The 21,009-nt window shown below is 35.8% G+C and overlaps 1 protein-coding gene across 2 annotated transcripts in view; it reads right to left on the bottom strand.

Annotated features, from left to right (window-relative positions):
• The window catches only part of Dis3 (exosome complex exonuclease RRP44-like protein Dis3), a 310,868-nt gene that overhangs the window by 182,542 nt on the left and 107,317 nt on the right, over positions 1-21,009 (bottom strand). For both annotated transcript variants that reach the window (XM_090392656.1, XM_090392657.1), the window contains exon 7: positions 4,998-5,123. In XM_090392656.1, the coding sequence (XP_090248782.1) occupies positions 4,998-5,123 (126 nt within the window). The remainder of the gene's footprint in view (positions 1-4,997; positions 5,124-21,009) is intronic.

Genomic DNA, 21,009 nt, shown 5'->3' with positions numbered 1-21,009 from the left:
ACTCAGCAACACTTTTTCCAGTCTTCGCACACCAAATCCATTCAAATGTAAGCCATCCATCTTGCACAAATCCTTTTGCCCATCAAACTCACTCCACACATCCACAAACTCCACACCACACCGTCTGCATAACCTGCACATAAAGTCATTTGTGATTATGGCCCTCCTTCTAAATTCTTCTCTGTCATACCCTGGCAACAGACTCACTATCCTAAAGTATGAAAAAGACAATCCAAAAATAGATCAAATGGATTTCACAAATGTGCTATATATGGTGTGTATCACAGATATCATGACAGTTCTTGTGAAAACAATGAAATTTTACTAAATAATGAAAATTCAATCCCAACAATTTCAGTCTATATTGAGTGTACATAATTATAAGAAACTGCTAGGGCTCAATGTGAATTTGAACATAATGTTTAGGTTCCGGTGCCAGTAGCAAACTAGTGCTGAATTCAAGACTGGTAGATGAAATATTCTCCTCCATAAATAATTCCATTTTTTAATGGCAAAATGATCTGAAATGATTTCTCTCTGTCTCTCTCTCTTTTTTCCTCCCCATTATCATGAGATCATTTTTTATTCACAGAAGCAATTCAAGATGGCAATAACAATGTCTCCCCAGCTTGATGGAATTTAATCTGGTTTTTAGTTTGTTATTAAAATTTATTGAAGAGTTTTGGAGTGATTTTAATGATTGAATTGATATGACTCGACAAATTTGAAAGGATGGAATCTTGTATAGTGACACATTCATCATCACAACAGTTAATGAAAACAAAATTATGTCTATAGTGTATATATATATATATATATATATATATATATATATATGTGTGTATGCTGAAAAGGATATAGGTTCAGGTGGATAATGAAGAATGTCACCGTTATAAAATACTAGTGGAAAATAGTTTTTTGACTGTCTGCAATCATTTCCTTATCTGTTTTTATCGTGTAACACGGTGTTTCTCAACCTGTGGTCCTCAGGCAGACTTAAATTAATTAAATAAATATATATTTTTTAATTATCCAAACAAAACAAATTAAAATTGAATAAGTAAGTAAAAATTATTGAAATCAGATGAAAACTTAAAAAAAACCAACAAAAAGCATCAGAATGTTCAAAGGCGGAAGCAATAAAACCATATTGTTGTTCACTTCATCCCTCTTTTATTATTCGTGATTCTGCAACTACAAATTTAGGAGCAGAATGACGAATATTAAGAGGGGTGAAGTGAACAACAATATAGTTTTATTGCTTCCGCCTTCCCTTGCTGTTTTGTCAGATTTGAAGTGAACATGTGTAATCCACATTTCAACCACTTGCTTGTTGTTTATTGATTTTTATTATTGAAGGTTTCCCTCATTCAACCAAGGTCAGTATATCTTCAGAAGTGCTAAGTGATACTTGGACAAAGTGCATCATAAATTAACCCCAGTATTTATATATTTATATATTTTTCTGAAACGTTTTTTAATAATGGAAAAGTGGCTTAGAACTAGGACTTTGAAAAAAAAAAGAGCAAATGAAACAGGTGATGCTAACCCTAATTGTGATACATGTGTTGTAACGGTGAGTAAAATCTAATACTATTAAATAAGAAGAAACAAGCAGTTCAAAGAAAAAATACAGTAGAAAATATAATAGTTCATATTTGGAATTCGGGTTTACTTGGCATGGAGATGAAAGTGAACAGAAACCTCAATGTGTTTTGTGTTATGAAGTGTTGTCAAACGAGTGCATGAAACCTGCGAAACTTCGACGACATTTAGAACTTAAACATTGTGATGTGAAAAATAAGCTAACTGAATTTTTTTCAGCGAAGCTTAGGGACATTAAATCATGGGAAAGATATACTTTTGGCCATGGGTTCGATTAATAGCAAGGCACCGGAAGCATCCTATCTCTTAAGTTTGCACATAGCAAAAACAGGGAAACCTCATTCTATTAGGAAAAATTTACTACTTCCAGCAATAAAACATGTGGTAAAAACTATGTTTAGCAACAAGTTACTAAAAGATGTTGATTTGATTCCTCTTTCAAATGACACTGTCGGTCGCAGAATTAATGATATAGCAGGTGATGTAGAATCTCAATTAATCTAAAGAGTTAAGAAGACCCCTTATTATGCGTTACAAACAGATGAGACTACTGATGTCACAAATGATGCGCAGTTAATATGTTATGTAAGATATGCACATGATAACAACATTCATGACGATATTCTGTTTTGTAGAACTTTGTCATCACAAACAATTGGAGAAGAAATATTTCACACTCTCAATAATTATATAATATACAAAGGGATCCAGTGGGAAAAATGTATGGGCTTCTGTTTGAATGGAGCTTGTGCCCTTGCAAGCATAGTGGGGTTGTTTCTAAAGTCAAAGAAGTAGCTCTGGATATGAATTAGGTACATTGTTTCATACACAGGGAAGCGTTAGCAACCAAAGGAATGCCACCAGAATTTAAAACTGTGCTATACAATGCTGTAAAGCTAGTTAATTTTATTAAGGCTTGACTGTTAAAATCTCTCCCTTCAGGGAAATTCTTTAACTTTTCTTGATGCCTACGACAAAATAAAGGCATTCAAGAAAAAAAAAAAACTGCTGTTGTGCAATAGTTATGTAAAAGACAGATAATTTGCACCTTTTCCAACATTGGAATTCTTTTTAGTGGAAAATTATATTTTTGTTGATGCTGAGTTTCTGGAAAGGGTCTGTGACCCCCTCAAAACTCTGAAAGCGAATTTTTAAACATATTTTCCGAATAACTATTATAAGAAATTTCTGGGGGTTCGAGATCTATTTCAGGCTTAGTCACCAGAACGACCTTTCATTATTGAAAAAAGAACAGTTAATTGAACTTTCAAGTGACAGTGGCCTTAAAATGCAATTCCATGATCTTGCTTTGGCTTCTGGATCTCACCTTTAGTGAGAAGTGAATTTCCCGAATTATCTGAACAAGCGCTGAAAATCGTCATGTAGTTTTCTACAACCTATCTTTGTGAGAAAGAATTTTCATCGCTCCTTCAAATAAAAACAAAATACAGAAATCATCTTAGTGTGTGTGCGCCATTCTTCGACTGAAGTTAACCAATAGTGAGCCAGATATCCAGCAACTCTGCAAAGGCCGAGAAGCTGAACCCTCTCATTAAAAGTAAGTAGCAACATAATTATATCATATTATTTATTTGAACTACAGTTTCCGATTATTCTCAATCCGTTTCTGAAATCGGGAATAAAAGGAAAGTTACGCAAAGTGACGTCACGGTGAGGCTCAGCACTGCTGGTGAGAAGAAATAGCTGCCCGCGTCCTGTTTCGCGAAGTTCCGTATCTCGCATGGTCGCTTGCGGGAACACACGGCCAAGTACACCTAATCTGTCGCATGCAGACAAGAACATTCATACGGTCATGGATTGTACAGAAACACACACATCACAACATAACGAATACAAGCAGCACACAGGTAGGATATAAATAAAACTACCACACCATTAATGAATCTGCCAGATTTATGATGGCCACTGTTGTACCTCTGGATAAAACAGGATGGTCATAATTAAAACCACCATCATAACACGATTAGTACAAATCTCATGCGTACAGCATGTACGGCAACCAAGAACTTCAATTTCTTCTTACAACCTTTCAGCAAAATGGTTATTCAAAACAAACAGTTAATAAGTTACTTTTCAATCCACCTCCTCACCATACTGAAGATAGAAATAGTGAAAAAGGCTACATATCTCTACCATATATCAGTTCTGTTTTTATCAAAATTAGCCAAAGAAATACAACATCCAGACTTCTTTCAGTCCTTTTCTGAAACTCCATTCCTAGCTTAGTAGGGCCAAACAGAAACATAACAGTCTGAAATATCTCAGCATTTACCAAATTTGGTGCAACTGCAATAAACCTTATTTTGGCCAAACGGACCACATGGATCACACTTTGCGACTGACATCGTGGACCAGACTGTTTATAGATATCGAGGACCTCACATAACAGGATGTCTTAAATTTTTTTTGCTGGTTATGGAAAACTCGTCAGGGAAATAAGATGATTCGTATCGGCCAGAAATGTGTGGATGGATGGATTGGGGGGGAGGGGGGGGCATTAATGGCTTTGGGAGTGAAATTTTTAGGTATATGCAGGGAATGGTTTGGACAGGACAAGGGATGTCATCAATCCATGGATACATCATTCTAAATACATGGATGTATTTAGAATTATGATGAATGGAGTAAAATAAGAACATTTTCCCCTTGTCTCACAATGCACTTAGTGAATGGAACAGTTTACATGTCGCAGGTCGAATCAGAGAGTGCATGAAGATAAAAATTATTGTGGGGCTAGCTTCATGAGTATATGCAGATGAATGGGGATAACACATAAAATATAAAAGTTGCTTTGGGTAGATGAATGGGGATTAAAGATGAACATCGTTGTGGGCAGATGAATGAAGGTATCAGCGGGACGGCGCTGACATTCCTGTTTATCTGCCCATGGTACCAACAGAGCTAAAAAAGTTGTGGGGTGAGCTTAATGAGTGTGGGCTGATGAATGGGGATAACATATAAAAGTTGCTGCAGACAGATGAATGGGGTTGTCAACAGGATAGCTCTGACATACCCATTCACTTGCCCACAGCAAATAGGAAACAGATACCTTTATTTGTTGAATAAAAATTAAAACTTTGTTCAGTGATGATACACTTTTAATCATTTACTTCCAATTTAATTATGTTTCCATATGTATCCAAAACATGCTTTTAAATTTATTATGATATAAAAGGCACAGTTTTTCCAAATGTTGGTAATCTCCCACATACATTTAAAAAAAAATTAGATGATTTAGTGGCCCATAGAATTGTTTTAGGCATTTTACTGGTCCTTGGGCTCAGAAAGGTTAAGAAATGCTGGTGTAATATATATTTCATGGAGTAATTATTAATACAACTCATAAGACAAAAATTTAAATAATTCTCTACCTCTTTAATAGATGAAGACTGCAATATTCCACAATAAGGCCTCCAACTTCGTCTCACAATTCCAACAATTATTCCTGTTGGAATTTTTCCAGATTTTTGTTTCTTTTTTTTTTTCAAAATCTTCTCCTAAAAAAGATACAGCAATATCATAAAGCAAATTAATGTTTTATAAATATGTTCATGCAAGTACAGTGTACACACATTTCAAATGTAAATGATTAGCCAAAAAGAAAAGGGAGGTAAAAGACTTCAAATCCCCCCCCCCTCCTCCTCCTCCTCAAAGCACTCAAACACTCTTTTAGCAAGACACCACACAAAATAGAAATTCAGTATTAGAAAAGAACATCAGCTTCAACAAAACAGCTAGAAGATTATTTTATTTATTCTATTACCTATTTGTCATATTCTTCCCTGCTACTTGTTATAAGTGTGCTTCAGAAATGTTACCATTTAAACAAGAGGTTGAAAATGAAATAACCAAATGAAAAGAAATTATATTCTTGTTTTATCCTTTTTCCAAGTGTAAACACACAAAGCTTGTGTGTGAAATATCTTCACAACTAGGCTACTTGCATACAGAGGCTAATGACTTCACATTAATTGCCTTAGTATGGCATAATGCAACGCACACATCTTCTTGGGTGTGCATAATGATATGCTATGGGAAGGGCCACTGCCTAGACCAGCTATAACCGTTATTGAGGTACTGTTAAAGTGCAGGGGGGTACCTCTCTTAAAATTCTGAGTGATTCAAGTGATGCTCCGCTCACCTGAATCACTCTAGGACAGGAAACCCTGCAGTGGCTCCTCTCAGTGACAGGCAAAACCTCATCACAAAGCAAGCTCAAAGATATCATCATCAAATTCCTGCCATGTACCATCAAGGGATGTACAGGATATGATAGTACTACATGAAAATTTACATAATTTCTAACTATCTATCTACAACTTTCCTCCAAATCAGTCTGTTACTTGTCAAGACTACAACATTATCAGATCTTATATTTCTATCATCTAGGGCGCTTTGTACCGTATCAATCTATCCATAATCTTGGTCTTCCTCTGGGTCGTTTTCCTGTCAACCTGGCAGAGAACGCTTGTTTTGCTAATCTTTCATCGCTCATTCTGTTACCATACCACCTGAGATCAGCTCTGCTAACACATTCCTGGATGCTGACAATGTCTAGTTCTTTCTTAATATGATATTGCCATTGATGCCATCTGTTCACGCCTCTAATCTTTCTCAGGACTCTCATATCTGTGGTCTCTAGTTGTCAGTCAAGCGTTTTAATTCTGACCCAGCTCTCAGATCCATAAGTTAAAACTGGTTTGAACACTGTCTTGTACACAGCTAATTTAGTGTTCCGACTAATTTCTCTCTTAATCCATATGAATTAATTCAAATGACTTCCTACCATACCAGCTTTGTTGAATCTATTGTCTATTTTCATATTTAATTTACCATCTTCACTAAAAAATCATGCCTAAGTAGGTGAAATGTTTTACTTGTTCCACAAGTTCTCTATTCACAACACAGTTACATTTTCAACAATTCTACCTATTTTCATTGTCTTTGCCTTTTAATGCTGACCTTCATACCATATCTATTACATTATTCAATTTAGTCAGGGAATCTTGCACACTTGTAGCAGATTTATTAAGAAGTATAACATCGTCTGCATAAAGTAAAGAGCTGACTTTAACATCTCCAATTTTGATATCAGGTCTAATACCACTTTCTTTCATAATATGATCCATATAGTAATGTACATCCTTGTCTCACACCAGATTTAACATTAAACCATCTTCTTGTACTTCCTTCAATTCTAATTGCTGAATTACAACTCCAATAAAGACAAAGTATTGCTTGATATAATGTTCCATTGACACCATATAACTGTAGCATATTGAATAGCTTCTCTCTCATGGCACCTCGTCATATGCCTTTTCCAAATTCACAACAAAACTTAAATACAGATCTTTGTTATATTCCCATCTTTTCTCGACTATTTGTCGTAAAGTGAACATCTGATCCTGACAGCCTCTATTTGGCCTGAATCCAGCTTGTTCTTCATCAAGCTTTTCTTCCACAATTCTTCTCAACTGTTTCTCAAGTATACTTGCATAGATCTTGCCAGGAACACTCAGTAGAGAAATATGTCTGTAATTCTCACATTCAGTTTTATTTTCCTTTTTTCTATATGGGCACTATTAGCACTCTACTCCAATCATCGGGAATTCGTCCCTCTATCCAGGCTTTCTGAACTATGCAGTGCAGCCACTGTAAGACTCTTATACCACCATACTTCAGCATTTCTGGTCGAATATCATCTACTCCTGCTGCCTTTCCACATTTCAAGCCTTTGATGGCTTTTTCTACTTCAAATATGGATATGTATTCCTGACTGTATGCCTGGTCAGTGTTTTTTACCACTGTGCTATCACTGCTTATTTCATTTAGCAATTTTTTGAAGTAATTACTCCATACTTCAAGGATATCTTTTTCTCCTGTTTTCATGTCACCTTTATCATCTCTAACTCCTTTTACAGCACTCTTTCCTCCATTTCTAAGCTTCTTCAACAAACTCTAGAATATCTTCCCATCTTTTTGATATTTATTTTCTATGTTCTTGCCAAAGTCCTCCCATAACTTTTGTTCAGTTAGTTTTACACAATGTTTCATTTTCTCACATTTGTCTCTGTATTCTCTAAGAGCAAAAGCTGACTTATTTGCCAGGAACTTTTGATATGATTTCTTCTTTTCCTTCACTGCCTCTTTACTTCTTGTGTCCACCATGGAGTCCTGATTTTTCTATCCTTGTAGACAACCTCATCACATGCCTCTCTGGCTGAATCAATCAGGGTTTTCTTAAAGGCATGTCACTGAATCTCCAAGGTTTGGTTCCTGTTCTCAAATTCCTTCATTTTTTCTTCAATAATCTTTGTTTATTTTAGTCTATAGCTCACATTTCAGAGCTGCTCAACTTTTATTTGCTTTAAAACTTTCTTGCATGTTATTCTTTTCAATATGAAATTCAATTTTATCCTGCTCAAGACTAAATAGTGATCACTTCCAATTTCAAATCCTCTGTACACTCTGGTGTCCTGCACCAGGGAGAAAACATCACTATCAACAATAGTCAATGAGACTTTTCTTATTCCTTGCCTCTTCTCTCCATGTGAATTTGTGAACATTTTTATGTTGGAACATGGTGTTAGTAATAACCAGTCCAGGTCCTGAGCACAAATCCAACAGGTATTTCCCATTATTATTAGCTTTGTTCTTTTCTCCAAATTTTCCCAAAATATTTTTGTATGTCTGACAATCATTTCCTATTCTGCTGTTCAGATCCCCAACAAGGACCAACTTTTCCATTTTCATTGTGTCAGTAGCTTTCTCTAGATCCTCAAAAAAATTCTCCTACTTCTACCTTAGTAGAGCCTTCTTTGGGACCATAATCACAAATAAGTCTCATTGTCCAGTTTCCCATTCGCATATTTGCCCATATCACTCTACTTGAGACTGCTTGCCATTCAAGAAGATTAGCCTCATATTTAGTGTTGAATACTATGGCTACTCCTTTTCCTTGATTGTCATTGCCTGAATATAACATTTTGTATTCATTGCTCACAAAGTTCTCACCAGTTTGTCTTTTTTGTTTCAATCACCCCTATTACGTCGCTCTGGTACTTATCTAATTCCTCAGCTAGCTCCATTTCTTTGCCATTCAGGATTTCTTATGTTGATAGTACCAATCTTTAACTCTGGTGATGTTGAGTTGGGGTGTGTTTTCAGATTTGTTCCAGTAGCTGATGTTTGCTGTTTGCCCTGGTTCCCTGGCAAAAACAACGGAGGCCTTGTTTAACTCGCCGACACCCCAGCCAGCATGAAATTTTATCATGTTGTGCCATCATTTTGTATTTTGGTTTAAGCCAATAAGAATACAATTTGGTCGGCTAAATCCCAAATTGCCAGCTCATCCTCGTTCGTTCAGTATCCAGGTAGATACCCAACATGGTGCACCACAAGAAGGTGAGGATTGGACATTAGGTCAGAAGCTCTGGTCGTTTCTCTGCATTCCTTTAAAGGCTATGTGGAGGTCTCCTCTCAGCTCAAAGACAAACACTATTAAATGTCATCAGTGGGAGCCAGACCTAGAAGAGATACCAAGGTTGAATAATAGCACCTTATTATTAAAATACTCTAGATTAGAGTTAGATGCTGAAGGTTTCGTCACTTGGCTATACATTAAAGATGCCAAAAAATTATATTCTTGTTTAATACTTTATGTAAGTGTAAGCAAAGTTTTCCGAAGTATCTTCACAACTGGACTAATGACTTCATATTAATTGCCTTAGTATCCCATAATGCCAAGCAAACATCCTTTTAGGTGTGTGTGTGTGAAGCTTTGTATTATTATTTTTTCTGGGTTTGGCTCCCACTGATTATCATTAGTGGAAGTTAACCTCAATAAACGTCATAGACAGTCTAGGTATATGGGCCCTTCCATAATGCATAGCTTCACACACACACACACACACACACACACACACCTAAAAGGATGTTTGCTTGGCATTATGGGATACTAAGGCAATTAATATGTAGTCATTAGTCCAGTTGTGAAGATACTTCGGAAAACTTTGCTTACACTTACATAAAGTATTAAACAAGAATATAATTTCTTGGCATCTTTAATGTATAGCCAAGTGACGAAACCTTCAGCATCTAACTCTAATCTAGAGTATTTTAATAATAAGGTGCTATTATTCAACCTTGGTATCTCTTCTAGGTCTGCCTCCCACTGATGACATTTAATAGTGTTTGTCTTTGAGCTGAGAGGAGACCTCCACATAGCCTTTAAAGGAATGCAGAGAAACGACCAGGGCTTCTGACCTAATGTATTCTTCTGACCGAATAAATCCTTTCACCCCCTGAAAGGATGCATGCTTTGCATTATGAGATACTAAGGCAATTAATGTGAAATCATCAGCCACTATATACAAGTAGCCTAGTTGTGAAAATACTTCACACACAAACTTTGCTTGCTTACGGTTGGATAAAGGATTAAACAAGATTATAATTTCTCGGGTTCTTTCATTTATAATCAAGTGAAAAAATGTCAACATCTAGCTCTAATTAAGAATATTTTAATAATAAGTTAGACATTTCTGCCTTGTATATGGGAAATATGACTTCTGCATATTATGTGCCTTTTCCAGGTGTATAAAACTTAAATAGAAATGATTGTTGTGTTTGCATGTTTTCTCAATTATTTGTTTTAAAGTGAAATTTTGTAGTCTGTATCCAGAGTGGTCTTTTCTAAGTTTCTCTGCTTTCTTCCCCTTGTCTCAATTATACTTGCTTAAATCTTATCTTAAATATTCAGCTGGGAAATTTGTCTGTAATTCTCAATGTGACACATTGAATTCACACTTTGAAATACTGCTAAGTGAAACAAGAAGTGAGAATAGAGGTAGAAACTATTCAACAGGGATATTTACTATTGGGAGCACATATCAATACTTGATGTAGGAAAAGCCATAGAAACTGAAAATGTGAAAGTGCCACTGGATTAGATATTTTCATAAATATTCAAATATGGAGGCATAAAATTTTCAGGGATGGCTTCTTAATCTTTCCCCTTTTCTAGTATACGAAAAATCTCCTTGATGTCGTAAATATCTCTCAACAATTTAAATGTTTCCATCATATCATCTCTTTGTCTCTTTTCCACCACGTTCTACAAATTATATACTCTCATAACCAGTGTTCCTGAGATCATTTTTGTTATCTGCCTTTGTGCCCTGTCTATAGTCACTTCATCCCCTACAAATCCCAGTGACCACATCTGAACAAAGTAATCCAGATGTGGCTTGTCAGAGGCTTTATACAATGGTGCCACCACTCTGTACAATAGCAGCAATCCTCTATGTTGTCTTCACAACATTTGTAATGTCCTTTGAAACTTTAAATTTCTATCTACTATCACTCTAAAATCCTTTTCACCCTCCACTTCTTATAGTCCTAGGTTCACCAAGAAACTAAGTAGTATCCTACATGTGGATTCTAAATTTCAAAATTTCACATTTAACTGTATTAAACCAATATTCCCATTCATTCGCCCATATTTCCATCACCTTCTAATAGTACATCAGTACTATTATCAGGTAACCATATAAGTTCATACAGTTTTTCATAATAAAAACCACATGACCTTTTGCTAATTTTCATAACATGTTTTATTCATTAAAATAAGCACCTTCACAATCTACAACTCTTTGCAACAAGATACAAGTTTGTAAATTCTGCTTTTGTAAAGCATTTTGTCTTAACCTGGCAACTTCCACTTCAACTTCTGTTTAATTGCAGAAATGTTAATTTCTCATATAATTGTCTAGTACAAAAAGGTGATAATCGCTTGGAAAAATGTGGAGAATTTGGAGGATGAGGGAGTATCTCCCATCCTAAAGCAAAAATCTTCTCATCGGTAAGTTCTGCAGTATTAGGTTTTGTGTTGTCCTGTAAGAATAGCACTTTCTTTCTTTCTTCTAGTTTGGCCTACAGTGAGAAACTCATAGTGGACAATACCGGCTCCAGTCTACCACACACAAAGCATAGTCTTCTGGGGATGAAGCAGTGCCTTTAAAGTGTGTAGTAATGGATCATTATCGTTTGGTGACAACCAATGATTAGAGTGCAAGATCCATTTTTCATCACAAGTGAACAAAGTAACTGCACTCAAAATGGTGTCCACTTTTAAAATTGCAACTTGCAATGTCAGAACTCTGTATGAAGCTGGCAAATTAAGAAATGCCACAAGAGAAATGAAGAGGCTGGGCATCCGGATTTTGGGAATTTGCGAGATAAGATGGCCAGGATCTGGAAAGTGTCAACAAGATAATACGACAATGTATTACTCTGGGAATGATGAGAACAAACATCGACATGGTGTAGCTGTAATAGTAGATGAAGAAATCAATAAATCAATAATAAATTGGATTCCATTTTCTGAAAGGATAATGCTGTTACAACTTAAGGGAAACCCCATTAACATAAATATCATCCAAGCTTATGCACCCACAGCTGACAAAAGTGAAGAAGATGCTGAAGAGTTTTATGAACACCTAAAAGAGATTAAAAACCTAACAAAGAAACATGATATAAACATAGTGATGGGTGACTTCAATGCAAAAGTGGGAAGAGGGGGTGATGGAGAAATTGTTGGTGAACATGGCTTAGGCACCAGAAACGACAGAGGAGATCGCCTAGTCCAGTTCTGTCAGGAAGAAGATCTAACAATAGCAAATACCTGGTTTAAACTTCCACCCAGAAGACTGTACACTTGGAAATCGCCTCAAGATAACCAACATAACATTGTCAGAAATCAAATTGATTATATACTGATAAATAAAAGATTCCACAGTAGTATAAAGAGTGCAAAGACTTATCCTGGAGCAGATATCTCATCAGACCACAATCCCATAGTTGCAGAAGTACGTCTTAGATTAAAATCAGCTAAAAAATCACAAAAGAAGAAAAAGAAAATTGATGTAGAAAAACTGAAAGACCCAAACATAAATAAAAGTGCCAAGACGCAGCTTAACTTGCGATTACAACAGATTAACATAGAAGAAAATAAAAGTGTGGAATCTCTTTGGAATAGCTTAAAGAATGCCATCGTAACAACAAGTATTGAAGAATTAGGTTATGTGAATAATATAAAATAACAGGAATGGATGACAGATGAGATTCTTTCTCTTATTGATACAAGAAGAATGTACAAAAACAAAGACCTTGCCAGGTATACAGAAACACATAACATCATCAAGAAAAAAATAAAAGAAGCCAAGGAAAATTGGATGAAAAATTTATGTACTGAAATTGAACTGCTTCAGAAGAAACATGATAATTTCAATCTGTATAAGAAAATCAACGAAATTTCTGGAAAACTGAGGAAAAAGCAAATAGTGTCTCTAAGAGACGAAAATGGAAAAATAGTTCTAGAAGAAGAGAATAAAGCACAGATTTGGATAAAATATGTAACAGAACTTTTCAATGATACTAGACAGAAGCCTATAAATATAAAAGATAACATTCAAGGACCAGCAATCATGAAATGCGAAATAGAGAATGCTATACGAACAAGTAAAACAGGAAAAGCCAGTGGACCAGATGGTGTGCAAACAGAATTTTTAAAATTAATAGAACCAGATAACATCAAACTTCTTGAAAAACTATTTAATAAAATATATGAAAGTGATGAATTTCCATCAGATTGGCTCAAATCTACATTTATCACTGTCCCAAAGAAACCCAAAGCGAATTCCTGTGGTGACGTCCGACTTATTAGTCTAATGAGCCAAACATTAAAAATATTTTTGAAAGTAATTCAGAATCGTATTTATAGAAAAAGTGAAGAAACTCTAAGTGAAACACAATTCGGATTTCGGAATGGTTTTGGTACTAGAGAGGCCCTTTTCTGTACCCAAATATTGATACAAAAATGCATAGAAAAACAGAAATCTGTCTTTATGTGTTTCATAGATTTTGAAAAAGCATTCGACAAAGTCAGACACACTAACTTAATAGAAGTCCTTCAACAAATAAGGCTAGACGAACAAGACATAAGACTAATAACAAATCTATACTGGAATCAGTCAGCTACCGTTCAATTAGACAACATTACCACCAGTGATATTAACATCAAAAGAGGAATGAGACAAGGATGTGTGCTCTCACCACTCCTGTTCAACATATATGCAGAGACAATCTTTAAAAAAGCATTGGAAGAATGTTCAGAGGGAGTCACAATAAATGGAAAGATTGTTAACAACCTTCGATATGCAGATGACACCGTGCTAATTGCAGATATTATGGATCTCCAAAAACTCATTGACAGAGTATACATAGAAAGCCAAAGAATGGGAATAAATATAAACATCAACAAGACAAAATACATGATCATCAGCAAACATCCAGCCTCATCAATGAAACTGACACTCAATGGGAAAAATATTGATCAAGTGTCAAGATATAAATAGCCTGGTTGCTGGCTTAATGAACGGTGGGATCCAGAAATAGATATAAAGACAAGGATTGAAGTTGCACGGCAGTCCTTCATGAAAATGAGAACACTATTCTGCAATAAAGACCTAAACATGGAAGTCAGATGACGAATGCTGAAATGCTACGTGTGGTCTATTCTGCTCTATGGAGTTGAAACATGGACATTGAAGGCGACAACCATCAAGAAAATCGAAGCCTTTGAGATGTGGCTATACAGAAGAATGCTAAAGATATCGTGGACAGAAAAAATTACCAATGAAGATGCCTTAAAATCCATTGGCAAAGCTAAACATCTTGTACAAATAATCAAGAAACGAAAAACATCATATCTTGGCCACATCATGAGAAATAGCAAATACCAACTTCTACAAACTATTTTGATAGGAAGAATTGGTGGCAAAGGAACTAGAGGAAGAAAAAGAATATCATGGTTTGACAACATCAAGACGTGGATAGGAAAGAGCAGTGCACAACTGCTCAGATTAGCACAAGAGCGCAGTTTGTTCGCCAAGATGGTCGCTGATCTTCAATAGAAGATAGCACAATAAGAAGAAGAAGAGCAAAGTAATCCAAAAACAGCTCATTTTTATGATGTGAAAGAAGTGAAGAACAAATTGATAGCCTCTGAAGTTTATTGTCACCTGATAATGCATGTGGGACCCATTTGCTTAGCTTCCATGATTTTCCCAGTTGATGCAAGTGTAAATAAATTGTTTCACCACTCACATGAAACATTTGTGAAAGTTTTTGAATGTTAATCTTGAATTATTTTCAACAGTGGCAATAATGGAGGGTCTTCCTGAATGTGGATGCATCTTCAAGTGATTCATCACCAAAAACAAATTTTTTAAACCATTTCTGCGCAGTATGTTTTGTCACCGCATCTTTTATGGGATGCTTCTGAAGCCTTTGAACTGAGTTTAAATCCATAAAGCAAACAAGCCTGAATTACACCAGGTTCAAGTGACATTTTAAAAGGGCTCACAGTCACAGAAAAAGAGTACACTGATTGACTGACGTGTATCTATGCCTTAAGATGTACATAAAAATTTACGCTCTGGACACCATTACAAAATAGAAGAATAGTCATTGCAGCGAACGTTTTTGGTTACCTGATAGTAATAACCCTCTCAAGCCTCTTATCAACTGTAACAATTGAATATCTCCCTGTAATTCAGTGACAAAGTCTGAATAATAACAATCACAGTACTGAACAACCCCATGAAACCTCATTTATAACCTTTCTACTCTCTAATACTGCTCTCCACATACAACTCTGATATCAATCAGAAAGAAATTTTCTTTTTGATTGATATCAGATATATTAGCATATATGATTCTCGTAGACAGGCTTATACGTTGGTTATGCATTATTAAAACACTTAAGGAATAGAACAACGTAGTTAAGGATATAAATTAAATTAAACTTTAATAAACATTTTCCGATATTTCGGCAATGTCACATTGCCATTTTCTAAAGGAACTTACAAAAAAGTTACGTGCACGTAGGCACTACAACACAGAAACTGGGAATGAAGAGATGAAGCTATTGTTCTCCTAACAGTCCTGATGGTACCCTCTAGCGGGCTAAGTAGATGTTCTTGGCCGTTGGGCTGAAGGTCTGTAGATGTAGGCCTCCCAAATTTGGGGCAGTCGCATGCTCCAAATGCAACTTGATGCTATTAGTCATACAGACAATGAAACAGATCAAGGAAATACAACTAGTATAATGCATACGAGTTAAAACCTGATTATTTATTATTCTAGCAAATCTACTCATAGTGATTGCAAACAAAAGAAACTTATTTGTGACTATGGTGCTACAGAAGGTTTTAAGGAAGAAGTGGAGAAATTTTTTTGAGTTTAGTGCAGGCCGCTGACATAAAGAAAGCAGAAAAAGCAGTCACTGTTGGAGGTCTAAATAGCAGAGTTGGAAGTGAATCCCACCAGGCATACAGAAATGTCTTGGGAGAATTTGGAGAAAAGGGCAATGCTAATAATAATAAGTATCTGCTGGATTTCTGCTGAGGATATGGACTAGTCATTACTAACATCATATTTGAACATGAAGATAAGCATAAGTTCATGTGGAGTGTGCCAGAAAGTTTTAAAAAGAATTAAAGTTGAGCAGCTTTTACAGGTAAACTATAAACACTCAAATATACAAACATTATTAGTATTCTATTATTATTATTACTACTACTACTACTATTATTATTCTGGGATAAAAGAAACAGTTTGAATACAAGAAGCAAACTTTGCAGTCTCAGCAGAAAACTCTGGAGGAAAATTTGCTTGATTCATCGAAGGAGGCATGTGGTGAAGTTGTCTGCAAGGATGGAAAAATAAGAACACCATGGTGGACACAAGAAGTTAAAGAAACAGTCCTAGAAAAGAAGAAAGCATACTGAAAGTTGCTAGCAAATAAGTTGGCAGATGCCCTAATACAGAGAAAATTGTAAGAGAGTTAAGCTATGTACAAAAATAGCTAAACAGCCATGGGAAAACCAGCAACAATACAGAAATTAATAAATATCAGAAGGGTGACAAAATGCTCTGGAGGCTATTGAAAAGACTTAGACATGGGGGAAAGACATGAAAATTGAAGTTAAGGATGTTCTAGATGTCTGGAGTAACTACTTCAAAAACCTGTTAGACAAAACAAGCAGTGACAGAAAATATTCAAGAGGAATGCAAACATACTGATAACTGAGGTAGAAAAAGAAGCATTTGGATTAAATGATATTCGACAAGAAATGCTGAAATGGCAGTATAAAAGTTTTGCAGTGGTGGCTACACTGAATAATTCAGAGAACCCAAACAGAAGGTTAAATTTCAGATGAGTGGAGTAGCGATCTTATAGTTCTCATCTAGGAAAGAGGGAATAAAGCAAAATGTGAGAATTACAGATCAATTTCAGAACTAAGTGTTTCAAGTAAGATTTATGCAAACATACTTTAAAGAGGCTAAGAAAAATCGTGAAAGAGAAACTTGGAGAAGAACAAGCTGGGTTCAGGCTAAAAAATTTATACTCACCTCAGATAAGTGGCATATGGGAATAAGTCACTCTAAACCTGTGCTCCCACATTTTATCATTATTGCAAGTGTTTTACCCCAAAATTATCCAATAATCAGAAATCACAGCAGCAAGTACTAAGGAGCCAATTACTTCTACACACCCATAAGTACTCAGAGTGAATCAATTATCTATTCAACTAAATATCAGCTACGTGCAAGTGCTCACTATGCCTACTGTGCGAAGCAAAGATGATGGCAACAAAGGCAGAGCATCCTGGGTCTTGCCAGTACAGTGCTGTAGATTACTGACAAACCCAACAATAATACAAACTGCCATCGCAGTTGCAAAACTGATATTTACCAACAAGCAACAAGGTATAATGTGTGATTTTTGTTGTCACTGGTTATATGCATCCTGCATAAAAATGGAGGGATCAGGGCACAAACTACTTATTGCTTACAACCAGCCTTTCTTCTGTTCACAGTGCATATCTACCGTAAAGTAGCTTCTGAACTTTGGAATACAAGTTGAAAGCCTCAAACAGCACTTTAACACTATGGAGAAAAATTTATTCTCCAAAATCTAAACAGTGAAAGCCAAGCTCGACAATGCTAACAAACTCTGAGACCTAATCACATCAGTGGTACACAATTTGATCAAGGTCACAAACAAGAAATTCAATGCATCATTCTGAACTTTCCAATGGAAACAGGCAAATCACTAAAAGATGACATCAGAAATAAAGTGATATCCACATTTAGTCTCTACAGCAGGATTTCCAGACTAAGTAAATGATAAATACAAAAAAAAAAAAATATATATATATATATATAAAAATCCCTAGCCTGCCTATGGTACAAAAATATTGTCCAGTACCATCGTTTTGGACCCACGAATAAAAGTAAGGATGGAACAAACTTCCCAAACCTTGAGAAAGTGACCTGCAGCACATTAATAGGTACATCTAAACTAATAATAGTGATTAATCACAGGTTCAAAGGCATTTGTCCCCCAATCACACATACAAGTTCCTTCTGACTTGATATAGCCCAGAGAGAGAAGGACATCAACTCGGAAATAATTTGAAGAAAAATGCCAAACTCGAAGCAGCAGTTGGGTCATTGACTACAAACAAGGAAAGTTGGTACAGAAATCAAGTGACATCCAAGTTTGATCTCTACAGCAGGATTTCCACACTAAGTAAATGATAAATATAAAATATATTATCATCAAATTCCTGATATATACACCCATTGAGGGTATATATATATGTACAGGATATGATAGTACTACAGGAAAATTTACATCATTACTAACCCCTTTCTACGATTTTCCTTCAAATCAGTCTATTTCCTGTCAAGGTTTCAATATTATCAGATCTTATATTTCTGTCTTCTAAGGCACTTTTTACTCTATCAATCCACCTATATCTTGGTCTTCCTCCAGCTTAAGTGACCATACCACCACAGATTAGCTCTGCTAATTCATTCCTGAATGCTGACAACATCATGTTCTTTCCAAATATCCTCATTTTTAATACGACATTGCCATTGATGCCATCTGTTCATGTCCCTAATCTTTCTCAGGACTCTCATGTCTGTGGTCTCTAGTCTTTGGTCAAGTGTTTTACTTCTAACACAGCTCTCAGATCCAAAAGTTAAAATTGGTTTGAATACTGTCTTGTCTTGTACACAGCTAATTTCGTGTTCTGACTAATTTTTCTCATATTCCTTATGAATTTATTCAATTAACTTTCTGCCATACCAGCTTTGTTGATTCTGTTGTCAATTTCCATATTTAATTTACCATCTTCACTAAAAATCGTGCCTAAGTTGCTGAAATGTTTGACTTGCTCCACAGGTTCCCCGTTCACAACATTTTCAATGATTCTGCCTATTTTCATTGTCTTTGTATTTTTATTGCTGACCTTCATACATTATCTATCACAACAGTTATTCGATTTAATCAGGGAATCTTGCAGACTTGTAGCGGAATTATTTAGAAGTATAACATCATCCGCATAAAGCAAAGAGCTGACATTAACATCTCCAATTTTCATATCATGTTTAATATCACATTATGAAGGAAAGTGGTCATATAGGTAATGAATAAGAGAGAGGGCAATGTACATCCTTGACTGACACCAGATTTAACATTAAACCACCTTCCTGTACTTCCTTCAATTCTAACTGCTGACTTATAACTCAAATAAAGACTAAGTATTGCTTTATATAATGCCCCATTAACACCATATAACTGTAGAGTTTTGAATAGCATCTCTCTTGGCACCTTGTCATATGCCTTTTCCAGATCTATAAAACTTTAATACAGATCTTTGTTATATTCCCATGATTTCTCAACTATCTGTCGTAAAGTGAAAATCTGATCCTGACAGCCTCTATTTGGTCTGAATCCAGCTTGTTCTTCACCAAGCTTCTCTTCCACAATCCTTCTCAACCATTTCTCAAGTATGCCTGCATAGATCTTGCCAGGAACACTCAGTAGGGAAATACCTCTGTAATTCTCACATTCAGTTTTATTTCCTTTTTTATATATGGGTACTATGAGAGCTCTACTCCAATCATCTGGAATTCGTCCCTCTGTCCAGGCCTTCTGAACTATGCAGGACAGCCACTGTAAGACTTTTATACCTCCATACTTCAGCATTTCTGGTCGAACATCATCTACTCCTGTTGCCTTTCCACATTTCAAGTCTCTGGTGGCTTTTTCTACTTCAAGTATGGATATGTATTCCTGACTGCATGACTGGTCAGTGTTTTTTTACCACTGTGCTGTCATCACTGCTTGTTTCATTTAGCAATTTTTCGAAGTAATTACTCCATACTTCAAGGATATCCTTTTCTACTGTTTTCATATCACTTTTATCATCTCTAATTCCTTTACAGCACTCTTTCCTCCATTTCTGAGCTTCTTCAACAACCTCCAGAATATCTTCCCACCTTCTTGATATTTATTTTCTATGTTCTTACCAGAGTTCTCCCATTACTTTTGTTTAGGATAGTTTTACAGTGTTTAGCTTTCTTACATTTGTCTCTGTATTCTCTAAGAGCACAAGCTGACTTATTTGCCAGAGGAACTTTTGATATGCTTTCTTCTTTTCCTTCACTGCCTCTTTAACATGCTGTGTCCACCATGGAGTAATGATTTTTCTATCCTTGCATGCAGCATGCCTCTCAGGCTGAATCAATGTGTTTTCTTCAGGGCTTGCCAATGAATCTCTCGAAGGTTTGGTTTCTGAACTCTTTCATTTTTTCTTAAATAATATTTGTGTATTTAAGTCTACAGTTCACATCCGAGAGCTGCTCAACTTTTATTCGCTTTAAAACTTTCTTACATGTTCATCTTTTCAATATGAAATTCAATTTTATCCTGCTCAGGACTAATTTCAACTCCTCTGTACACTCGGGTGTCCTGCACCAGGGAGAAAACATCACTATCAACAATAACATAGTCAATGAGACTTTTCTTATTCCTTGCCTCTTCTCTGCATGTGAATTTGTGCACATTTTTATTTCGGAACATTGTGTTAGTAATAACCAGTCCAGGTCCTGAGCAGAAATCCAACAGGTATTTGCCATTATCATTAGCCTTACTCTTTTCTCCAAATTTTCCCAAAATATTTTTGTATGTCTGACATTCATTTCCTACTCTGCTATTTAGATCCCCAACAAGGACCAACTTTTCCTTTTTCATTGTGTCAGTTGCTTTCTCTAAAGCCTCAAAAAATTCTTCCACTTCTACCTTAGTAGAACCTTCTGTGGGACCATAATCACAAATAAGTCTCATTGTCCAGTTCCCCATTCGCATATTTGCCCATATCACTCTACTTGAGACTGCCTGCCATTCAAGATTAGCCCCATATTTAGTGTTGAATACTATGGCTACTCCTTCTTTTCCTTGATTGT

The sequence above is a fragment of the Typopeltis vanoorti genome, chromosome 5 (assembly GCF_054136105.1).
Source record: "Typopeltis vanoorti isolate ZY-2024b chromosome 5, IOZ_Tvanoo_1.0, whole genome shotgun sequence".
Lineage (NCBI taxonomy): Eukaryota > Metazoa > Arthropoda > Arachnida > Uropygi > Thelyphonidae > Typopeltis > Typopeltis vanoorti.
This window is presented reverse-complemented; position numbering and strand designations above follow the sequence as displayed.